Here is a 25,531-nt window from a genome sequence, read left to right on the forward strand (position 1 = left end):
TCACAAGAGCTGATACATAAGATAATATGAGGGTCAGAATGCATACCCTGGCTGATTGTACCCTGATTACATGAATCAACCACTGCTTTGACTGCCTCAGTTACAATATTGCCGTCTGAGTGTATTTAAACACACAGACTTTTTCAATATAAATCATCAAGCAAAGATGACATTGGTATATAACACCAAGGCTTTGCATTTGTCCGTTTGTTTGCTAGTCACAATCATATATTTTTGAAGTCACAAGAATTTAACAGGGGGTGCTAGGTTTAGCGCTGTACGGACAAGGGAAATAAGAAACAATGTATGTGTAATGCTCTTTTAAACTGAAAGTGACTGAGTTTGTAAAATCTCACAAGGTCTGTCCAAATACAAAATGTACCACACATTATCAGAACAGGAGCATCTGATAAGTCTTTTGTTTATGTTTATATTTAGTACCTAAGTCATTAGAACATTTATACTCTAAGGTCCAATGCAGGTAAAGTTCTTTGTGCCCTTTCTTCATTTTATTGAGTACAATATGCAATATATTATATCCAGTTTGACCCTGTAACCCAGCGACCATGCTGTTACCTCCGTATCACACTCCTCTCCACAGAACCAGTGTGTGAGGACACAGAGAGCTGGTGTCCGCTAGTCCGGCAACACAAGGCATGCGACCGACGCTACTACCGCAAGAGCTGCTGCAAGACTTGTCAGGGGACATGAGATGAGATCAGCGCCACCTACAGGACCAGCTTCACACCAGCCCGAAACCTCCGATCTCGTGCATGCATGGTTGTGATTTGTTCTCATTGTCGTGTATTTATTCACCATGTCAACTGACATGTGGCTGAACGTATGCAAGTTTTTGAAGGCATTTCAGCTGCGATTTCTCCAAAACAGAAGGCTGTCTGACTGTTAGACATTGCCATTTGGGTAAAAATAAGTGTTGACAGTTGCTGTATCAAGTCAGTGTCGGAAGCATTGATGTTGATGATGTTGTGAGAGAGTATACATTGTTTTCTAAACAAAAGCAGACGTCATTTTTTTGTCATTGTCATTGACTCAACAAGTGGAAATATGAAAGCATGATGACTGAACGATGAAAAGCTACTCCATTATTTAAGTAACGTATGTGTATCGTCAACAATTCCACAAGTCTTTGTGACAGCTGTTGATATTGATTGGATACTGGTATCATATTACAAGTTTACTGAAATCTTCTGTTGCCCATCGCAATTTATTGTCGTCACAGAAGTGGTATACATCAGTCTTCTTTTAAAGTATGTTTATATTTCATGTTCACATTTTATGCAAGGTTTAGGTTCTGACCAAAAATTATGTTATCATAACATAATATTAGCTGCATGTGAAGACAATCTTTGTACTTTTAACTGTGACCAAAATATAAATTAAGCTTTTTTATGCTCATTCACAACAAAAGTATGAAACTCTCATTTTGAAATCTCTCATTTCTTGGTTTCAATATTATTGAAATGAAACTTGCTTCATCAGACAAACAGTGCAATGTTTAAAGCATTATTGAAAACCTCCCCATCCAGACCCATGATGTATATACACAAAAAACTCCAGGTCACAAGGTTGTCTAACCATGTCAATGTTATCAAAGAGAAACTGTCTCTTAACATCAGAATCATGCATGTTGACTACCAAGAACATGTCACAGGTAAAATTGTGATCCTTTTATAATAATCCTTGAGAAGGTTCAGTTGTTCTGAACAGAATATCACAAGTTTGACATTAGACTTCACCAGTTACCTCCCTTCATGTTACATCACATACGTTATATTCCATCCATTTTTGTAATGCATATTCAAAGGACTCAAATATTGCATAACTGTAGATGAAAAGTAGAAATAGGACATACTTTGAAACTGCCCACATATAATAATATTGGCATAAATAATGACGTATCAGTTTTATCAGTGAACTAGTCAGTTGTCATCAACCAAAATGTCAAGGCTATCTCAAGAGTCCGTTCATTATGTTAAAGACATTATCCCTCAGTTATTCCCCCTGTGAGATATATGCTATATTCACCAGTCTAGATGTTTGTGGATGATGATGGTAAAGCTTCACCAGGAAAAAAGACCACATCCTTACAGAACATATATCTAACTGGACAGTATGTTTACAAATATTCCCATTAAATTGTTCCGTATGTTTTACAGCCTGTAAAGGTATGGAATATGTTTATTACATATTCATATTCGATGTACATATATGAGTGCATATATGTCTGCATAAAGTCAGTATTGGTGTGTCCTTGATATGTGTTTGAGTGTGTTTAAAATATTCTCCAGTTGAGTGAGTGAGTGAATTGTATTGTTCTGCATGTTCTTGTCGTTGGATGGTAATGCAAATACCCAATAAGTTTCCCCTTGGTAAATCTTGGTGAGGTATTCTTGACCTCAGCACAGCTGAAGGCATTTTTGGGTTGTTGTTGTATCAGCAAAAAATGACCCTCTCCAAAATCATTACAAAGACATGTGCCCTTTGGAAAAAGGGACAAAAATTGCATTTTGTGGAAACATTGTTAGAAAGCAAGTGCATTTGAAACTGTAGTCTTTGAACAGGTACATCCATGGTTGACTTTCCATGACTTAACATGCTGGAACTCTGCGTAAGGACTGGCTAATCCTAATTCCTATCAGTGACCAGCTGCAGAAATTCACATTACTTTCTTTCATTTTGACAAGGACTTTCTGGATAATGAACATTACCTGTGGTATCTAGGTGTAGTCACCTGACAATTACACCCTTCAATGTCATTAAACTGGAAAGGGCAGTTTCATGAAAGGACATTAAGGTCAGTACCTCGTATACTCGAAACAACACAGAAACTGCATATCGTTGCTTTGGAATGGGAGATATTTGTACATATTGTACTTTGAAAGTGTATTTCAAAATGTAGATTGTTCAAAATGTATACATTTCAGGTTATCATTGTACTCTGTGTGAATGGGTCCATGAGTTGTGTATATAGAATTGTACATGTGTTAAGGTATAACTGTTACCTGGAGCCTAATTAGGAGATGGATTTACAGAACTTAATAACTGTGTGAAAAGGAGATTATTTGTTCGCACAAGTTTATATTCCCTGAATGCATGTAAAATACATTACAAATAAAGGACTTTAGTCTGGGGTGTATTTTACAGTTAGGTTTAAGTTAAATAAGAATTGTACTCTATTGTGCCCCAAATAAAAGTAGGCGCAAAGACACCTGATTATCATGGTGACAATGTATCACTCCTATTAGTGAAATACCTTCATATTGACCAGTACCTACAAGAGGGAACACTAAATGTTCCTTTTTTAATCTCCTATCTTGATTAAGATACTCCTCTCTGTATGAAGTTATAACTGCAAAGCCTTCATAACCGTTACGAAACAATATTCTGGAAATATGTGATGGTTGGAAGGAAAGGTCAAATAAGTTCAGAAAAAATGTGAATATAAGAAAACCGTGTCGGACCTTTTGTAGTTGATGGCATAAATGCCTGTTTATTTATCTGTGTATGTGAGTTTGTTTTTGTGTTATTGTATTTTTGTTATATGGATGAATAGCTAAATGTTATAGTTGTTTGATATCTCAGCCAATAGGATTGTAGCATTTATATTTTCATGGTACCTAGATGGTATTAGTTTTCAGTTTGAATCAGAATTATGAGATGGGTTACCGAGATGTCATGTTTCACATTCAAATCCAAAATACTTTGTTTTTTACAAACTTTTGTTTTGCATACAAGGTTTCATTCTCAGGCTGCACAGACAGAAGCATGCATAAAAGTAGTCATTCTTTTGAAACAGATTCTTACAAATGTAACAAGACACTTAAAGCAACGGTGACATTTCTTGTATGGCTGTATTGATGTAGTGTTTTAAAGATTTATGTTAAGTTTGTATTCTTCATGGTGTCAGTTTGATTTAACACCGTCATGTCTACACCTGTACCTCAAACTGTCCTGTACATAGTGAAATGTTGTATATAGTTTTGCCGACTTTACATGATATATTTTCTACAATTTATATGAATTGAAATTTTATCAAGTTGTTAATGTACTAACAATAATTTTACAGAACAGGGAAACAGATGATTTAGAGTTGAATGTTGAAAATAACAGCTTTGAAATTGTACATACATGTCTTAAATGTTTATTTCTCAACATCTCAACAAATTGTCTTTTCCTAAAGAAAAAAAGCATTTTATCTGTTTTAAAAGTATTGAAACTTTAAATGTTTACATATGAAAGCTTAAATGTGAACTCAGATATTTTGTTCAATTAATTTGTTCTGATTGATATCCTTTGTTTTAAACCTACAACTGTTCAAACAAATAAAGTGCCTATTTAGAAGACCTTAATGCTTCTCCTTGTCCAGCCATGCATGTGAATAGTTTTCTGATGTATCTCCGAAAATCTGTTCTTGCTATCAGTCTATTCTGCAAGTCTCCCTGGCATTTAAATCTTGACACAGTACTTGTTGATATGATAGGTACTCACAGAAATTAATCAACAGGTATTTGAATTCTTACATTGTAATTAAAAGATAGAGATTATTAGATAATTCCGCTGTTGTATATTGCAGCATATCGACATTAAATGGTAACACCTAGCACTACTGCACTCATGAGTTGCTCGGCTGTCACATGTAGCTACACAACCTACGTACCTCAGTCACTGTGGATTGTTGATTAGAAGACCAGCTGGTCCTGATTTCTCAAACCAAACTTAAGTCTGAGTTTTGACTTAACGTTTTTACTCTATTTGAGAAAATGTCGGAAAATGCATTTTCCAGAATAAACTGAAATCAATCTTTTACTCAAACTTAGTAGACAGTTTAAGTTTAGTAGACAAGGTTATTTGAATTGTTTTGGCTTTTTTATTTTAGAAATACAGTTGAGTTAGAAATTCTGCAGTTTCAAATTGTCAAACTAAATTTGAAATTTGAGTAGAACTTAAGTTTGTTTTGAGAAATTAGGCCCAGTACAAACAGTGACCAGACAACACTATACTGTCAAGTGACTTGGAAAGTTTTTCAGAGGTCTCCCAAAACATGAAAGTGATAGCATACTAGCAGTATGTATGGACAAATTCAGGCTAATATTCTTCCAGCACATTATAGAAAAATGAGGTATCAACTAAGGCTTGTGAACAGAATGATCTTTACAAGAAGTATAATGCAAAAATCCATGAGGTACTAGTTGGTTTATTGGAGGCTGATCTTGTTCAGGATATGCTCTTGTAGAGTATACTATCCAATACAAGTATAATACTTATATCACCTAGGTGTGGAATAACCTGTAAATGTGTGCTCGTTCCTCCAATGTCTACATCAGGAATTAGTGCTACCATTCATAACCATCAGTCAGTCCAGGTGTTTTGTCACCAGCCCCAATGTCAGGAACTGCATGTTGGCTAGTTGCATGCTTAATGTTCTCAGCTACAGTCCGTTTGGGTACAAATGAGAATGATGAATGATTAAATATCTTGAAATAGGGATAAGTGCACAAAACATAAATAAGACACATGGTCCTAAAACCTCACTCACTCAACAGGATCTGAAATCTCATGTTTTATGATCAATCACAGAAAAAGTTGTTAAAGAAACTATCATGTAACATTTTTCTATGTTCACTCTTCACACCAAGGGGTGACAAGAGCCGGTGGAACAGTGCCGGCCGTGTCCTGACTATGAAGTGGTGTGATCGTGATCGATCATAAAACGTCAGATTTCAGATCCTGTTGGGTACAGAGGTTCAGGACCATGTGTCTTATTTATGTTTTGTGCACTTATCCCAATTTCGAGTTATTTAAACATTCATCATTCTCATTTGAACCCAAATGGACTGTACTGTGTCATATGTGTTAATGCTTTCTCGAGAGATCGATACTCTTTTGTTGCTGAATTTAAGGTGTCCATCCTTTCACCAGTGACCAAATTCACTGGGATAATTTCTGAAAAGAGGTATAAAATATGCAGCAGGAACTTACATTCACTACATGATTACATTCACTATTGTAGGGAAGAAATCTTTCAAAATATTCATGGAAATACCAGTGACCAAATTCACCGAGATACTTTCTGAAAAAGAGGTATAAATTGTGCAGCAGCAGGGACTATTTACCATTGTGGGGGAGAAATCTTTCAAGATATTTATGGATACCCCATTTATGACTGTTTGCAACCCCTCCATTCTGTGCAGGTACATCTTCCTTTTGTGTATGCGTGTACTACCTCTATCATCGTCATCTAGTAGCAGCCAGGTGTGTACAGGTAATCCATTATGAGCACATAGTTGTACACTGTCTTCCATGGTAGTCATACGACCAGTGGATGTATGTCTGATAAATAAACATATTTGTACACTGGTTATTGTCTTGTGTATTGTCCAGTGAGTGAGTGAGTTTAGTTTTACGCCACACTCAGCATTATTCCAGCTATATGATGGTGGTCTGTAAATAATCTAGTCTGGACCAGACAATCCAGTGATCAACAGTATGAGCATCATTCTATGCAGTTGGGATATGATGACACGTGTCAACCAAGTCAGCGAGCCTGACCACCTGATCCTGCTAGTCAATTCTAACAACAACCATGGGTTACTGAAGACCACTTCTAACCCAGGATCTTCACGGGTCTATGTATTGTCTAAATCTCTAACACTGGAATGCTTATTTAGCATCTGTCAGCTTTACATTGTGAGACACCTGTTGCAGGGATTGCACAGACATCTTGTGTATATGATGCAATCTGTGTTGAAAATACCTAGGTTAATTTTGCTATTGGGTAGATTTGACGCAGCTGCAAGACAAACGATTGTCATATATAACATAATCAGAAGATATACATTTAGATACTGACAGAAATAGTTTAAAGTCTAATTTAGCGTTGATACATTCTCTATTATTTACATATTGCCAAGTCATTATTTTTGTAAATTCATTTTGAGTGAGTGAGTTTAGTTTAGTCAGCAATATTCCAGCTATATGGCGGCAGTCTGTAAATAATCGAGTCTGAACCAGACAATCCAGTGATCAACAGCATGCGAATCGATCTGCACAAATGGGAACCGATGACATGTGTCAACCAAGCCAGTGAGCCTGACCACCCGATTCCGTTAGTCGCCTCTTATGACAAGCATGGGTTACTGAAGGTTCATTCTAACCCGGACCTTCACCCCTTTTTATATGCATATGACTCCCTTGAAAACATACAGCCAAGATGACACATAACTAAAACCATCAAAATTGTACAGGCCAGTCAGCTTTAACAAGTTTTACAAAGTGGCCTCTGTTCTTTGAGGTGACTTGATTCTTTCACAAGTAATGATAAAAGTTGGGGTACACCACCCAAGTATAACCCAGTATGAAACGCTCAATTTGATTGGTCAGAGAGCAGTAACATACAAATACAACAAGAAGACAAAGCCATCAATTGTTTAAGCATTTAGAAGTTGGTAGGGTGATACAAGACACTTGATATTGATGTGCAACTTCTTTATCATTTACACACATCAATATCCCTTGAAATGGTAAAATACTCTTCATGAAAATGTCAACTAGTTATAACTATTTTATATGTAAAATGTAGGTGAGGTGAGGTGAAATGGGGTTTAACGTCGTGCTTGAGAATATTTCGCTCATGACGACGTGCATGCGTGTGTATGTGTATGTGCGGCTGCTTGTACTACCCCAGACTGAAGCTGGTTTTATAGTGCTACCCCACTCAGACACATTATACTGACTCCGAGCCAACCAGTCCTTGTTGTACCCATTAATGCCGAGCACCAGGCAGGGACCAACAAGTACCATATTTTAACGTTTTTTGGTATGACGCAGTCGGGGATCGAACCCGCGACCTTCAGCTCTCTGGGCGGACGCTCTAACCACTACACCACGGAGGCTGTCATGTAAAATGTACAGTTTGATGTATATCAGTAATGTTCATACTGGAAATAGAGTGGTACTGTTGATTCAAGTCATTAGGTTCTTGGATACCTACAAAGTGGAAAGAAAGTATCAAAAAGTTTTAAAGTTCTGCTCCAGAAAGGGGCACTACCATCAATTTCAGTCAAAGTAAAGCTTGTTGCCATGGAAATGCAAAAATGATTTTATTCAGAAATCCAAAACTATTAAAAAATGGTTATAAGTTATGCTCCAGAAAAGAGCACCAACACCAGTTTCAGTCGCCATGGAAATGCAAAAATTATTTTATTAAAAAATCCAAAACTACCAAAAGGCACCATACCCGTCTATGTCAAGTTTGGTGGAGAATTATTGAATGGTTTTTATGTTCTGCTGTGGAAAATTTGCACAGACGAATGGACGCAGATAGACGGACGCACAGACGGAGTCCCTTTTAATATCCCCCGCAAAATGCATTGCAGGGGGTAAAAAGACAACAGAACACATGATTTATACAAAACTGAGCATTAATACTGAATTTGTTTGCATGTACGTACAAAACTATGAAAAGTAAACAATAAATAAATATGCTGTTTATTTACAAAAGACAATGAAAACCTCCTAGCCTGGGGTTCCTAAATGCAAGTCATGAGACCACCTTGACAATTAACCCCCTCAGTTGCTGAATAAACAGGGGTCCACATTAAAGAGAGGTTGTGTTGGTTAAAGAAATGCTAAAATGACTATCATAAAAGTGATCAAAGTAATGACAATGAACAATTTATTATGCAGGATGGTAGCTTTTCTTACTTCAGTACTGATGATATTTTTTCAAGATTAAAGTATTGCTGTATGTCTTTTCTTTTAATAGAAACAACACAATGTACATCTCTTCACAGTATGAAATGGAATAGGTGTCAGTAAATTGTACAACAATGTATCAGTTATAATCAAGATATAGTGTTATATAAATACTAGGTCTGTAAACAAGCAAAGTAGTGACACTGACATTAAGACTGTGATACAATACATGGAAACAAAATAGTCCATCAAAACATCACCTTAAAACCTTATGTATAAACTCTCTAAAATTCACATATCTGTGTTGACTATCTCTTGCAAAATGCTTCACATTATTGATAGGTATGTGATATATTTATTGATAGGTATGTGATATATTTATGTCTCTCACTTGATACTCATATACAGTGAAAGTTTGGCAAAAATGCAGAATTCCAAAGTTCTGTGGATTGTTACGACACTAAAAAGCACTGTTAGAAATATACTCATGAAAACACATAAGGGAACACATGAAAGTACAAGTGTTCCTTTATTTATTTCCAGAATTTCACCCACAGTGCAATACATACCTTGTGAAGAAACATGGAAAAGAATAAAGGAGCACTTGTACTTTCATGTCTTTCCATATTTGTTTCCATCAGTATATACTGAGTGAGTGAATGAGTTTGGTTTTATGCCGCTATTAGCAATATTTCAGCAATATCATGGCAGGGGACACCAGAAAATAGGCTTCACACAATGTACCCATATGGGGAATTGAACCCGGGTCTTCAGCATGACGAGCGAATACATTAACCACTAGGCTACCCCACTGCGCCATTAGAAAAATATATAAAGTGTGTTAGTGAAACAACTGTATCAAAGAACAACATTGATGAAATACCTGGAATAATGAAGATAAACTCAAACATAACTTACAAGGGTACATGAAAAAATTGTTCCAAAATATTTTGTAGTAACAAAACGTTACACCTACCACCTGAAAGAAAACATTATCAATAAGTGATTCCTAGGTTAAATTCTAAATGCCTTAATGATAACCATAGTTCAACACAATCACAATCACCTGTTGACAAATGTACAATATGCATTGTTTGGCATTGAAGGATATGTTTGTAAATACACAGCTGTCTTGGTACTACTACCTTCTAACTAGCTTTGAGTTCATACATCACGCTGAATCGATTATTTGTTAAATGCACAAAGTCATCACAAAATATACCATTCTATTATACTGAAAAGAAAAGGAAAAGGTATTATAGAAAAATATCAATTTGTAAATCAATTCTTCATTAAGGTATTCAGCCACCCAGTAATGAAATACATCAACAGTACTACCTTTGTCAAGAACACAAGAAATATGACTACAGTACACTACCTCTGTCACAAACACTAGAAACATGCCTACAGTGCACTACCTCTCTCACTACTACACTAAAATAATCCTAGTAAAAATAAATTATTGGTTTTGGCAGTTTTCATCTTTACAATTATACAACAAACTGGAAAATACAGAGTGTATAATCTCCTATAAATAAGCCCAGGGAGCTGTCTTCAGCTGGGCAGGGCTTATTCAAAGTACATTGGATTCATCTTTAGGTTTCTTAAGTGGGGAAAAGGCTCACATTGACTCTATCTGAGTTATCTAGAATCACGTCATTCTACATAACTGTTGTCATTTGCCAAATATGATGAATAATAAAGAAACAGTTACTCAATGATGTGGTGTCGTACACAATACTATCAATTTGAAAAGTGTATCATTGGACGATGTTTTTAGGCATTTTAGCACCGACCAGATAACATCGACTCCTTTTGCTTAGCCCACATGCCACATTGTCTCAATGCTTAGTTCATGCTGTCATTGCCTGTTCTACATCATTTTGCACTTTACACATCTTTGCTTACATAAATATCATATGTAGAAACCATGCTGTTATCAGCCAACATTTACAAAAAACAACAACTTATTTGCAATGTGAATCAAGCTTTACAATGCTTGATCAGAGTTATCCCCTCTACAATGCTTGATCAGAGTTATCAGATCAGTTATCCCCTCTACAATGCTTGATCAGAGTTATCCCCCTCTACAATGCTTGATCAGAGTTATCCCCCTCTACAATGCTTGATCAGAGTTATCCCCCTCTACAATGCTTGATCAGAGTTATCCCCCTCTACAATGCTTGATCAGAGTTATCCCCCTTTACAATGCTTGATCAGAGTTATCCCCCTTTACAATGCTTGATCAGAGTTATCCCCCTTTACAATGCTTGATCAGAGTTATCCCCTTTACAATGCTTGATCAGAGTTATCCCCTTTACAATGCTTGATCAGAGTTATCCCTTTACAATGTCTTGATCAGAGTTATCCCCTTTACAATGCTTGATCAGAGTTATCCCCTTTACAATGCTTGATCAGAGTTATCCCCTTTACAATGCTTGATCAGAGTTATCCCCCTTTACAATGCTTGATCAGAGTTATCCCCCTTTACAATGCTTGATCAGAGTTATCCCCCTTTACAATGCTTGATCAGAGTTATCCCCCTTTACAATGCTTGATCAGAGTTATCCCCCTTTACAATGCTTGATCAGAGTTATCCCCCTTTACAATGCTTGATCAGAGTTATCCCCCTTTACAATGCTTGATCAGAGTTATCCCCCTCTACAATGCTTGATCAGAGTTAGAGAGTTTTCTGCACATATAATTTCCAGACGTGAGATCACCAAACATCAGTTACCCAAGAAAGAATATATCACATGTACTGGGATTGCCCTTTTGATGATGTTTCCACAGATGGCTATGCACTCTTTCATCAACGTGAAAACAGCTCCCTCCCTGCTATCAGTCAGTCCCCAATAGCAATGCCTAATGCCATGAACATACACTGAGATCAGGAAAAATGTACAGGTCAGTGACAATCACACATCCAAACATCCACTCAGGACACATATGTATATGACAACATCCTAGGTATGATTCAGTGATGAAAAATTCGGTCGAATAACATGGAGATACTGGCCGCCATGGTTATGAGAATCACGGAGGACATAACCAACAGATGGACAAGCATGATGGCTGATGTCTTGTACACAATTATGGTGTCCAGTGCTGACTGTTAAATGAATCTGAAGGCTGCAACAAGTGGAGTCCTTCCACAGCTAAATGCAATGACATCACCACCAAAGAACAAGCATGATGGCTGATGTCTTATACACAATTATGGTGTCAAGCATTGTCTTTAAAATGAATCTACAGGCTGCAATAAGTGAAATCCTTCCACAGCTAAATGCAATGTTCTCACAGTTTCCAGTCCAAGGATGGGACATGTGACAATGGATTGCCAAAATTGTTAAGATTGAAATGTCCTGAGTCAATAACATTTTCAAGTTCAGAAGAGCAACTTGACACACAATCTTGTAACATTCATGGTTTGTGGAACACATGTAACGTCATGACAACATCACTGTGCAATATAATCAGCTGAGTTTTCACACTCATTTGACTTCTCAATGTTGTTTAGAATCTGAGGGTAATCTCAATGACTTGTGATGCGTATAAGATTCAATGTCTGTGGTTCAAACAATTATCCTTTAAGCATCATGTGAGTTATCTCCCTTGATATCAGTCTGTCTTAGAGTTCTCTCCCTTCATAACCATGTGTGTGCTAGCTCCCTCTACAGGAATGGCAGCACTTGCTTCCGTAGAACTCGTGACCACAGATCTTGTGTATGGGAACTCTATAACACCATGTGAACTCATCTTGACAGGCCGGGTCTGGAACAAGGGAACTGATGTTCAAGTAATGCACATCATGGTGTTTACTGCATGCATCAGTTTAAACAATAATTGCTCATGTTATCTGCAACATGTTACACATATAGATACAAGTTAGTTGTTAATGAGACACCCATGAAGATCCAGGTTAGAATTGATCTTCAGTAACCCATACGTGTCGTAAGAGGCGACTAACGGGATCAGGTGGTCACATTCACTGACTTGGTTGACACATGCCATCGTATCCCAATTGCGTAGACTGATGCTCATGCTGTTGATCACTAGATTGTCTGGTCCAGACTCCATTATTATCAGACTGCCAACATATAGCTGGAGTGAGAGAGTTTGGTTTTACGCTGCTTTTAGCAATATTCCAGCAATATCACGGCGGTGGACTGAAATGACCAGAAATGGGCTTCACACATTGTGCCCATGTGGGGAATCGAACCCTTGTCTTCAGCGTGACGAGCGAACGCTTTAACCACTAGACTCCCCACATATAGCTGGTATATTGCTGAGTGCTGCATAAAACTAAACTCACTCACTGTTAATGAGACATTCCAAGTATATGAAACTGAGGCCAGTAAATATATTGAGCCTGAACCAGTGACATTAGTGACTTAGATTATCAGCGACATAATACACCATGCAGCAATAATGGCAGCCAATCAGCTGAGTCGCTGTGCCTGATTATCTAATTCTTTGAACTCAGCTCTGGGTTCTAATGTGAGTGAGTGAGTTTAGTTTTATGCTGCTTTTAACAATATTCCAGCAATATCATGGCGGCGGACACCAGAAATGGGCTTCACACATTCTACCCATGTGGGGAATCAAACCCGGGTCTTCAGCGCGACGAGCAAACACTCCAACCACTAGGCTACTCCACTGCCCTGGGGTTCTAATGTGATAGTGAAAAGCGAAACAGTACCTGGCGTTGGGCAGGGTTGATTGTGACATTGCCTCCTGACCAACGGTTTCTGGTCGGAGTTGCAGCCGGTTGACAGTTTCCTGAGGTGGCGGTTGATGCAGTGCACCAGACGAGTCTCCTCTCCACTACCGCAAGTCACCGAGCACTGAAACAAGATACCAGTATGAATAACAAGACAAATATATAGATTAATTTCATTGCTTGAGTCTCCATTGCTTACAGGAAATCACTGGTGGTCCCTATTTAGAGTTATCTGCCCCTACCTGTGACCATGACGATGAGTGCCACTCTGGGGAGGGTTGTTGGACACAGTCCCCCACCTGACAGTTGTCGTGCAGGGTGATGTTGGGGCTGGTGAGGCGGTGGCATTGGCGGTAATCCACGGTGTGGAACCTCCCAACTCTGTTACTCTTGCTGCAACGCAGTTCCCGACGTTTTGTGCCGCTTCCACAAGTCACAGAACACTGCAAGAGGAGACCCGTCTAACAATACTCCAAACTTCTGGATGTGCTCAACAGGACATGGCCTCTTGACAAACAAACCTTAATGTCTATCTAATTAGATTTAGGACTCTCTATACACCAAATTTGGTAAAATTATTTATGCGGAATCAATGTTGGAACAGTTTCTGATAGTCAATGGTTCTATAACCATAAACCAAAATCAAAATGATTGCACCAAAAAAAAAATGTACATAACTATGGTCCAGTTAGAGTCAATTCAGTATCATAAAAATTTGATGTTTGTTCAAATATGTCTTCTTCTAGTTGTAGTCATAATATTAGCCTTGCTCCAAGGCTGTACTGAAGGATAAGCCCATGTATGTATAGTAATTCTATCCTTTGAAAAGGCAAGTCCAGATAAGTGGACGTACATCTAAGGATGTCTATTTGTTTGAGGGATATTTATATTTTCTAGAAATTATCATTTAAAATAGCAATTTTTACCTTAGAGACTTGAGCAAGTCTATCATGACATCAGCAACAACTTACCTGACCCCATGATGTGACAGCCCACTGAAGCTGAGGCACCACTGGACATGAAGAACGACGACACCTTTTGGAGCTGCGAGGCTGAGGGTTCTGTTGACACATACTGTCTGGTAGTAGTACCTGACCTTGCAGTGTCTTGCTGCGACAAGTGATCTCCCTCTTCTTAACCCCAATGCCGCAAGTTGCTGAACACTGTAGAAGATAAAATGATCAACTCAGTGACATGATGCCTGCTTCTGTGGTGCATTTGTAAACTAATGCCAGCACTCGGAGTAAAAGTCGCCGATTTGGTGAGTGAGTGAGTGCGTGCGTGCATCTGTGAGTGAGTGAGTTTAGTTTTACGCCACTTTTAGCAATATTCCAGCAATATGGGGACGCCAGAAATGGGCTTCACACATAGTGCCCATGTGGGGAATCGAACCCAGGCCTTCAGCATGACAGGTGATTGCTTTAACCGCTAGGCTACCCCACTTCCAATTTGGCTTATTCATGGTGGTCAGTAAGCAATCAAAAACACCCTGGCCAGTTACCTCAATCTGATTTGTACTTGGCTCTAACTAACAAGCATGAGGTACTAGGTACCTTATTTGCATAATCAGCATCCTTACAGAGTTAAAACATCCAAGTTACATGCAAATACCCAGATATATCCATTTCTTATCACAAATAAGATCCCGACCGCGTCATACCAAAAAGATTAAAATAGGGTACTTGTTGGTCCCTGCCTGGCGCTCGGCATTAATGGGTACAACAAGGACTGGTCGGCTCGGAGTCAGTATAATGTGTCTGAGTGGGGTATTCATGCTTCACTGTGGCATGGTATCTCAGTGGGCTAGCACTATAAAACCAGCTTAAGTCTGGGCTAGTACAAGCAGCCGCACATGCACATACACATGCATGCACGTCTTCATATGGGCGAAATATTCTCAAGCACGACTTAAAACCAATTTCACCTCACCTCATCTTATCACATCTATGTTTGAACAATTAAAACAATTAGAGCTTAAAGATTGGTTTCCACGCAAGAAAGTCAATAATCTTTTCTAAAATAACATCATACAAATGGGTCAATATTTTCTTCATCTTCATCATAGAGTCATATTGCAAAGCAACACATTAGAATATACACTTACAAAGGACCACTTTCCCTTGTTCCATTTGGGCGGACATTCCTGAGTATTACAGCGCTGTCTGCGGGCTGGTTTAGTGGAGCGAGTACAGAGACGGGGTTTGACCTTCTTGTCCAGAGTGGCGGACATCTTCTGTTTACAGACAACCTTCCTCTTGTGAACTCCACCACCACAGCTCTTGCTGCACTTACCCCACGGTCCCTCTTCCCACCTGGAACAACACATTCATTTTGTTGACTGTATGACAACACCCTTTCAACAGGCTGTATGACAAAACCCTTTCAATTGACTGTATGACAACTATGATTTTTTTATGCTGCTCTCAGAAACTTAGCAGCCATGTCACCTGAAAATACAGAAGTTTGGGCGAGACTTACCAGTGGCTGCAGGTTGATCATAAACAGCATGGGGTATAATCTTGTTGTCCCAAATTTCTACTCACCCTAACAAACACAGATGGCACTAAATCTGCAGGACATATTCATTAAGGTATACACATTTAATTCGTCTATTATCTGAGATGATCACTGCAGCAACATGAGAAATAACACCTATAAGCACATATCTGGGTGTGGGGAACAAAACCATTAACAGATTGTGACAGTACCTTGGTCTACATGGCTAGGTTTGGTGGGGAACAAAACCATTAACAGATTGGATTGTGACAGTACCTTGGTCTACATGGCTAGGTGTGGTGGGGAACAAAACCATTAACAGATTGTGACAGTACCTTGGTCTACATGGCTGGGTGTGGTGGGGAACAAAACCATTAACGGATTGTGACAGTACCTTGGTCTACATGGCTGGGTGTGGTGGGGAACAAAACCATTAACAGATTGTGACAGTACCTTGGTCTACATGGCTAGGTGTGGTGGGGAACAAAACCATTAACAGATTGTGACAGTACCTTGGTCTACATGGCTAGGTGTGGTGGGGAACAAAACCATTAACAGATTGTGACAGTACCTTGGTCTACATGGCTAGGTGTGGTGGGGAACAAAACCAGTTAACAGATTGTGACAGTACCAGATTGGCTGTCTACATGGCTAGGTGTGGTGGGGAACAAAACCATTAACAGATTGTGACAGTACCTTGGTTGCACTTGGCTGAGGAACAAAACCGGTACCAGATTGTGACAGTACCTTGGTTCACATGGTTAGGTTTGGTGGGGAACAAAACCAGTAACGGATTGTGACAGTACCTTGGTCTACATGGCTAGGTGTGGTGGGGAACAAAACCATTAACTTCTTCCTGGTCATTACGGTTGCACTTGGCTGATGAACAAAACCGGTACCAGATTGTGACAGTACCTTGGTTCACATGGCTGGGTGTTGCAGGGGAAGGTGCCTGTGCGGGGTTTCCTCCGTGACTCACAGTATCGAGGGTTCACTTCTTCCTGGTCATTACGGTTGCACTTGGCTGATGCCGTCTGCTCACCTTAAAACAAAAGTATAGGCAAAACTAAAATGATGGCAGTGTTGCTCACCAGGTAAATAATATATATGGATAAGTATCACCACATTTGATCAAGTAGTTTTGTTATCTTTGTTATGGACAACAGTACCTCCTGCACACTGCTGGTTGCAGTACGTCAGCACCACAGTCCAGGTGTAGTTGTGGGAGGGAGGAGCTGGTGTGGGCCTTGCCACCTTCTTGGGCATGGTGTACTCATACTGCACTCCTGTGTTCTTACCCTGCACCAGGATCTGAAATAAAGAAACAGTGGACTTAATAGTTTTTACCTTTCTGTATATTTTTCTTACTGCATGCATTGTAACTAACCCTCCCCTACACCTCACATTAAGCACCACATCCCCCCACTCTCCCCAACAGCCTACCTCCAGCACGAGATCCTCCTGCAGTGGACCCTGGCTGTAGAGACTCTCAGGGCGGTCATAGGGGCGTTTGTAGGTGAAACGTGTTCCAGCAATCTTGTGTATCCCAGCCCAGTCCAACTTCCACTTGCCATTGAGGTAGTATCGGCCGTAGATGTTCTTCAGAGACAGGTAGTTGGGGGACACCTCCTCCTCCTGGATGTTGATGCTGCGAGCTCCTTTCGGGAGGACAACGATTGGGTAGTAGGCTGAAGATAAAAACCAGTGGTGTTACTATTGACTGAATTGATTAAGAATTACATATCATCAACACCGTCCAACAGATAATCATCTACTTTTCCAGTTATATTTATCAAAACTACCCTTGCTTGAAGGGTCACAGCGCCATTGTGAAAACTTATTAAAGCAATTGAAAATATACAGGAAAAGCCCAGAAATGTGAGCATGGTTCAGCTGAACAACATTCAATAATATTTACTGTTATGTTTTGGCTGCTCCTTGAATGACCCGATCATGAGTTCACAAGTTGAGTTATCTCCCTTGCACACTCCACATCGGTCAAGCTTTGCTGGTGACTTGACAACTAGATCACAACCTACCGGCTGAAACATCATGATGTTTAATGAGCAATACTTCAATCAAATATTCTGCACATATGGTAGATATAGTGCCTATGGCGCCATAAGTCACATGGTTTTATAATCTACATATTCTCCAACAGCCAAAAATGGCAACAAATAGATACTAAGTGTGGTATCAGTCTACAACACCTAATTATCAGAACAAAATGAATTTCACACAGTTAAAACTCAAATCCATGTGGCCATTACCAAATATATTTCAATATACATTGCATCATAAACACTATATTATCCATACTATATTAAAGAATCTTCTATAGGCTCAGGTGTTAAGATGAACAATGTGGACATCACCCACCTGGCAGCTGCCCTTCACACAGATGTCATCAGTGTCGTCGCTGCATGGAGTGCCGTCCTTCACCTCATCACTCATGGCAAAGAAGAAGTTGTAATCCTTAGCCTGGCAGTAGAGCTTGCACTGGTCATCAACTGTGTACAGACATACAGCTTTAGTAGTATAGACAATGGGGGTTCTGCTGCAACTACCCCATAGTTTAGGCCTTTTACCCCAATTCGGCTCCTACAGACTCACCAAAACAGAACAAATTTGATGAAAGATTGTTTTGTGCAAATTCGCATAAAATAGTACCGAGATACCAATCAGTGTGGAAAAATAGAAATACCAATGGCTACCCTTCGAAAATTGAAAGCTTTGACAAGACAACATGGCAACATACACATACACACACAAATCTCTAATACAACTATAACATGTGGGCGGCAGATTCTGGAGTTTTACTTTCTCCAGCACAGTGTGGATTTGGCCGAATAGTGGCCCTATATTGGTTAGCAGGCCACTAAATACATTAGGAAGGTTATCAGCTTCACCTAGTGGTCTGTACAACAATTTTAACTCACTGTTCTTGACATCCTTGTAGGGCACCCATTGGTAGTAGTGTCCACGGAACAACTTGTGGTTGTACACCTCACACTGCTCTGTGCGGAAGTCTTTGCTGCCACGCCCACACACCTGCAGGCTGCACATCTTGGACATCTCCCGGTCACCACCACATGTCTTCCCACCATACTGGGGCCTGAGGGTAACAGAAGCTGTTGCTTAGTGTCTTACTGTACCAGGTGCAGGGAGCAAGGCAAGCTGTAGGTTATAGCTTACCACCATGAATGAACAAACAACACAACATCATCAGCTGACATACACTTGGGCAGAAGGAGGAACTGACATATATCAGATATGTAGAAATAGTCTGTAGGTAAGGTGTGGACTCTAGTGCATAGAAGTACATCTCTGGGATGGGCCCTTGGGTATACGGCATATCATTTGGATGGGTCCTGGGACAAAGTGGATGTCTTATCATTTGGCAACATACTGGACAACACTAGTCTCTGAATGTTTATAATTTTGATAGAATTCCTTTTACTGGGTAAATTGAAAAGGAGTCCCAGTGAGAAGAGTGAGTGAGTGAGAAGAGTGAGATGAGTGAGTGAGTGAGTGAGTGAGTGAGTGAGTGAGTGAGTGAGTGAGTGAGTGAGTGAGTGAGTGAGTGAGTGAGTGAGTGAGTGAGTGAGTGAGTGAGTGAGTGAGTGAGTGAGTGAGAGAGTGAAGGGAAACTGTGGGGAAGCTTCTTTGCATGGTTTTGCTGCAGCAAGTGTGACCATAGTGAACTTTTGGACACAGACTCTCCTCTGAGAAGTAAAATAGGCAATAAACTGTAAAAGTCACTACTTCCCATTTTAGTTGAAATTCAGATTGGGAAGGAAGGGCATAAAATATGTACTGGCAAATAAGGATAAGTTGAGCACCGACCTGACAACTGACCCATATCAGCATGTATGAGTGCTTGCCATTGTTAGCGAAGGGGCTCCAGGTTGTCCACGATCAAGTCTAGTGCAACTTGCTACACCGACGTGAGAGTCTTATGGGCAAGCTGAGTGCAGATACGCGCGGAATCAATTTCATCGTCATGCAATGCATGTGCACTAGCCTACATCTCCTCTACCTTTCACAAACCAAATGGGTTTGCTCATTGCCGATGCACCGCCTACTTCTCGTAAACGCGTTCTCTGCACCGGTCCAACTTATCCTTGTTTACCAGTAAGTCCATTATGTCTGAATATACAAGTCACAATAGGTTCTCATTCAATAGCAATATGTGAACAATTTTAAGCCCTAAAAATATCAACACATCAAACATGATCCATCGTCTACTCACAGGGGATTATTACACTGTCTGGACCGATGCTTGATGCCTCCACCACAGCTGCGAGTACACGTAGTCCACTCACTCCATTGTGACCAGTCACCATCCACCTGGCGGGGTCCTTCGTTTCCGTACTTCACACACTTTCCATGGCGGCACCACTGGATACACAACATGGCATGTATAAACACAAGGAATATTAATTTGTTTGTTGTACCACACTGAGCAATATTCCAACCATATGGCAGCTGTCTGTAAATAATCAAGCCTGGACTAGACAGTCCAGTGATCAACAGCATGAGCATCAATCAACGCAATTGGGATACGATGACCCGTGTCAACCAAGTAAGCGAACCTGACCACTTGATCCTGTTAGACGCCTATTACAAGGCGTTTTCACAAGGAACATTATTGTATCAGTGTTCAAATTCTATCAAGACATTGTCCCTTCTTGTTAACACACTCAGAGTCAGTGAATTCTAGTTCCTAAACCTCAATAATTTGAGTGAGTTTAGTTTTATGCTGCTTTTAGCAGTATTCCAGCAATATCACAGCAGGGGACACCAGAAATGGGCTTCACACATTTTGCCCATGTGAATAGAACCAGGATCTTCAGAACCACAAGGTTACCCCACCACTCCTCAATGATTTGAAATACTGTTGCATACAATCCTGATCAGCACAATTGTCTAACCCAGCTTTCCACTATACATACTGATACAGGTAATACATTATGCTTTCAATGTACCTTGGACTTCAAGATCATGATATTTAACTGTGTGGGTGTTTATAGTAACATTATATTAATCACACTGATTTCAGGAGCAAGAGAGTTCTAATTTCCCCTGCTTATGAGAGAGATGGTTTATTTGGCTTGTAGATATTTACCTTTTCAAAGCCACATGATGTTCCTTCAGCAGCAGGGAGGAACTTGGTCTCACAAAGAGTTTCACCCTTGAAGCACCACAGGCTCTTGCAGATCTCTCTCTGTTATGTAAAAGAGAGGTTAACATATGTTACCTTTTCAGACAGATTGTTTGTTTACAAGCAGGTGAACGAAAACATTATTACCCAGTGAACATCATAGATTGTTCACTGAACATAACATATGTTTATACTACTTACCTCTCTATATAGGGATATAATCAAATATTTTATTTCAAAATACACTTGATATATTATTAATAAAGAGTATTGTGTATCACGGAAAGAATTTTTTTTGAAAAAGTTGAATGTGTTATTTATATTTTCTATACAATACTGTTCCTAAAAACATGAACAATTCTTTTAGCTGATATGCTTAACTAAAACTCAGCAGACAATTAAAAGAAATGAAATATTTATCTTTCCTTGGTTTTAGTTGCTCTGGTGTATGTAAAACAGCCAATGTGCCAACTTATCACTGAAAGTATTTGATTTCTGTAAGAATAGATGTCGCTCACCTTCCCAAAGTCAAATGTGCAGACTCGGGCACTGAGGCCAAACTGCCATTTGCACTGGATGTCTGCGTTGAACAGCTGACCAGGTAGTTTCTCTGGGAATTTGAGCTCTGCCACTCGCTGAGGTTCATTAGTCAGACACTGTGACTGAACTGTGCTACCAACAAACACCACAACATCATCAGCTGACATACACTTGGGCAATATGTCAGATATGTTAAACTGTATAGATGGCATGGGTTCTAGTGCACAGAAGGGGCAGTGGGGTAGCCCTGTGGATAAAGCATTTGCTTGTCACACCGAAGACCTGAGGTCGATTATAATATTTACAATACGTGAAGCCGATTTCTAGTGCACATCCCCCTTTTGTCCTGAAAGTTTATCACATGACCATTGAAACTCTCGTGAAAACGGGTGAAAATGAAGTCAGCCTAACATGACACGAAAGCCCCAAGTGATGGCGGTCCAAGAAGTTGACCACATTGGTTAAATTAAGGATCGGTTTAGTTATCAGTCTTAGAATCATAATGCAAAACTGGAATTCAAACACATAAACACTGACAGATTAAAGGTACAAGGAATATTGTGGTGATATCCTTACTTTAAAAATTTATGGAGATAACCTCTGCTACATGATGACCACTGGAAGAGTCCATTCTGACCAGTGAGGGTGGGTGACATGATGTTTCCTGCTGTCCTCTTGCAGAAGTTGCCTTCTCCATCATGGAACATTCCAAAGCTAAAAAATACAACAAATTAGTTGCCAAATCATATATAAGAAGAATATTCATTTGTGGCTTGCTATCGATATATTCTTAATAACCTTTCCACTCGATACTCACTAATGCTAAACTCTTAAATTCAATAGCAATGACATGATGACAACAACCTATTACAGTTACAACCTATACAGTGTAGTCATGCCAGTGTTAAGAGTGAGTTTAGTTTTAACCCACTTTCAGCAATATTCCAGCAATATCACCAGAACGTCAGAAACTTTGCACCCATGTGGGGAATCGAACCCAGGTCTTTGGCGTGACAAGCAAATGCTTTAACCACTAGACTACCCCACTGCCCCACCACTTTTAAGACCTCAGCCAGATGGATGCAGATTGTTGCACCTCTGCCAGATGTTTTTTTGTTAAACCAGGTGAAAATGAAATGCATTTATTATATGTGCGAATAGATACATCTTACAATCTGATATTATGATACATGATATGTTATATGACATATTCAATATCATACCCTATATCAACCATCAAACCCCATATAACCCTCTGGAGAACTTTGGATGTGAAAACTGTCATATACTATCCGCTATGTATTACATAAAGCTGTTGTTGCACACTTGCATGGTTAAATTATTATACTGAATCACTTCACATGTCTTGGAACTGCTAGTGGACCTACTTGTGTCCAATCTCATGTGCGATGGTGAAGGCTGTGGCAAGGCCTGTGTCTTCATTCACCACACAGCTACGTAGGGGGTTACACATTCCTTTAATAGGAGCAAAACCTGCAGGAAAAGAATATCACATTATAAATAATTTGTCTAAAATCGAACCACAGCCACAACATATACTGCATTTCAGTACAATGAAATGACTGACCTAGAGATGACTTGAAGCTGGTCACCAAGGGCACATCATCTAGAACATAACCCTTCCTGAAGGACATCTACCACCCTTCTAAGGTAACCTATCCTAGCATCACTTGGAGCCATGGTAAGTGGACACCTAAGAGCATATGATAGGGAGCACCTGCTAAGAGACACCTGCTTAGAGTATCACAAGGGCTCCTGCTAAGGGAAAAGCTACCTGGAGTATCACATTGGCCCCTGCTAAAAGACACATACCCAAGTATCACATGGAACCCCACTAAGGGACACATGACCCAGTATCACATGGAGCCCCTGCTAAGTGAACACATACGTAGAATATCGCATAGAGCCTTCTAAGTGAGAGAGAGTGGACACCTACCTTAGTATGACAGGTATCCCCTGCTAAGGACCACATACCTAGAGTATCACATGGAACCCCACTAAGGGTGGGGTGAGGTGAGCTGAAATTGGGTTTAATGTCGTACTTGAGAATATTTCGCTCATATGATGATGTGCATGCGTGTGGATGTGTAAGTGCGGCTGCTTGTACTAGCCCAGACTGAAGCTGGTTTTTAGAGTGCTAGCCCACTGAGATACCATGCCGCAGTGAAGCATGAATACCCCACTCAGACACATTATACTGACTCCGAGCCGACCAGTCCTTGTTGTACCCATTAATGCCGAGCACCAGGCAGGGACCAACAAGTACCATATTTTAACGTCTTTTGGTATGACACGGCCGGGGATCGAACCCGCGACCTTCTGCACTCTGGGCGGACGCTCTAACCACTAGGGACACATACCCCAGTATCACATGGAGCCCTGCTAAGTGGACACCTATCCCAGTATCACACGGAGCCCTGCTAAGTGGACACCTACCTTAGTATGACATGTATCCCCTGCTCAGTGGACACCTACCTTAGTATGACAGGTATCCCCTGCTAAGGTACACATACCTAGAGTATCACATGGAGCATTCTTGTAGTATGACATATATCCCCTGCTAAGTGGACACCTACCTTAGTATGACAGGTATTCCCTGCTAAATGGACACCTACCTTAGTATGACAGGTATCCCCTGCTAAGTGGACCCCTGCCTTAGTATGACATGTATCCCCTGCTCAGTGGACACCTACCTTAGTATGACAGGTATCCCCTGCTAAGGTACACATACCTAGAGTATCACATGGAGCATTCTTGTAGTATGACATATATCCCCTGCTAAGTGGACACCTACCTTAGTATGACAGGTATTCCCTGCTAAGTGGACACCAACCTTAGTATGACAGGTATCCCCTGCTAAGGTACACATACCTAGAGTATCACATGGAGCATTCTTGTAGGAGCAGATATCCATGCCAGTGAGGAGAATAGCATGGTCGTGATTACTTCCACTGGAGCTGATGAGCAGTGACTGCCACTGACAGAAGCTGTTGAGGGTGTGGTCAGCATGGAAGTTCACCTGCAGGCCAGGCTGGAGGATGGATGGGAATGAGACTAAACATCAATATGAAGGACAAGCAACTCTCGGCAAACATTAAGTGAACTTTACCGTCTCATTTAATATTATTGCATATGTGCGTTTGATTGCTCGTACATGTCCGAATTAATGCTGATTTTATAGTGCTAGCCCATTGAGACACTCTACACTGACTCCGAGTTACTCGACGCATCCTTTATAATAATAAATGCCAGGAAAGGTAACATCAAGTACCATTTGTTACCATCTTTGTTAACATCTATGCCATTTTCAGCAATATGAAGGGGCCAGGGGAATTGAACCATTAGCCTTCTGTGACGAGTTTAACGCTTCTCCTGGCAGATGCAGGGAATTTATCCACTTGCTCAAGATGCTTTATCCACTTGCTCAAGAAGGCAGAATAGATCAGATAAATGGATGAAGCACTAGTAAAATATTACATGACTCCACTGGATTTTCCCTCATATCAGATCTTGAGCAACAGGTCTCATGGACTATGCTACCAGACACTGACACGGTATTTTGTTTCTTTGTAGCTGACTAAGGACTATGCTGTGACAACTGTTAATGATATATCCTAGATATCTTGCTGTACACATACACAGACCTATCCAAACTGAGAACATTTATCATCATGTGTCCAGAACTTTGTTCATCAGAATAGCTTTGATCACAAACACACCTTCAATTGATACCTGGTTCAGAATATCCTGCTCTCAACTACAATGCATATTTACCTCTTAACTCAGTAACTGTTAAGTATTTAATCATTCTTTGGCCATAAGTAACAGAAGTTTCACAGCTTACCCTCAAACAAACAACAACACAGCTCATT

At 40.0% G+C, this 25,531-nt stretch overlaps 2 protein-coding genes across 2 annotated transcripts in view; one reads left to right on the forward strand and one right to left on the reverse strand.

Moving 5' to 3' along the window:
• Window positions 1-1,158, forward strand: part of LOC124276909 (A disintegrin and metalloproteinase with thrombospondin motifs 16-like) — a 165,646-nt gene extending 164,488 nt beyond the window's left edge. The window contains 1 exon segment of the mRNA XM_046712576.1: window positions 602-1,158. Coding sequence (XP_046568532.1) covers window positions 602-711 — 110 coding nt within the window. The 3' untranslated portion in view covers window positions 712-1,158.
• A 10,245-nt stretch (window positions 1,159-11,403) lies between these two features.
• LOC124276881 (A disintegrin and metalloproteinase with thrombospondin motifs 18-like) overlaps window positions 11,404-25,531 on the reverse strand; it is an 89,258-nt gene continuing 75,130 nt past the window's right edge. Inside the window, exons 7-23 of the mRNA XM_046712543.1 lie at window positions 24,531-24,690; window positions 23,027-23,132; window positions 22,215-22,352; window positions 21,617-21,770; window positions 21,063-21,161; window positions 20,187-20,335; window positions 18,874-19,049; window positions 18,314-18,444; window positions 17,853-17,976; window positions 17,378-17,622; window positions 17,104-17,245; window positions 16,850-16,976; window positions 15,543-15,750; window positions 14,410-14,601; window positions 13,681-13,881; window positions 13,418-13,562; window positions 11,404-12,489 (exon numbers count right to left, since the gene is read on the reverse strand). Coding sequence (XP_046568499.1) covers window positions 12,380-12,489; window positions 13,418-13,562; window positions 13,681-13,881; window positions 14,410-14,601; window positions 15,543-15,750; window positions 16,850-16,976; window positions 17,104-17,245; window positions 17,378-17,622; window positions 17,853-17,976; window positions 18,314-18,444; window positions 18,874-19,049; window positions 20,187-20,335; window positions 21,063-21,161; window positions 21,617-21,770; window positions 22,215-22,352; window positions 23,027-23,132; window positions 24,531-24,690 — 2,607 coding nt within the window. The 3' untranslated portion in view covers window positions 11,404-12,379. The remainder of the gene's footprint in view (window positions 12,490-13,417; window positions 13,563-13,680; window positions 13,882-14,409; window positions 14,602-15,542; window positions 15,751-16,849; window positions 16,977-17,103; window positions 17,246-17,377; window positions 17,623-17,852; window positions 17,977-18,313; window positions 18,445-18,873; window positions 19,050-20,186; window positions 20,336-21,062; window positions 21,162-21,616; window positions 21,771-22,214; window positions 22,353-23,026; window positions 23,133-24,530; window positions 24,691-25,531) is intronic.

This window comes from Haliotis rubra, unplaced genomic scaffold (assembly GCF_003918875.1).
Source record: "Haliotis rubra isolate DU_JTF1 unplaced genomic scaffold, ASM391887v1 Scf215, whole genome shotgun sequence".
Lineage (NCBI taxonomy): Eukaryota > Metazoa > Mollusca > Gastropoda > Lepetellida > Haliotidae > Haliotis > Haliotis rubra.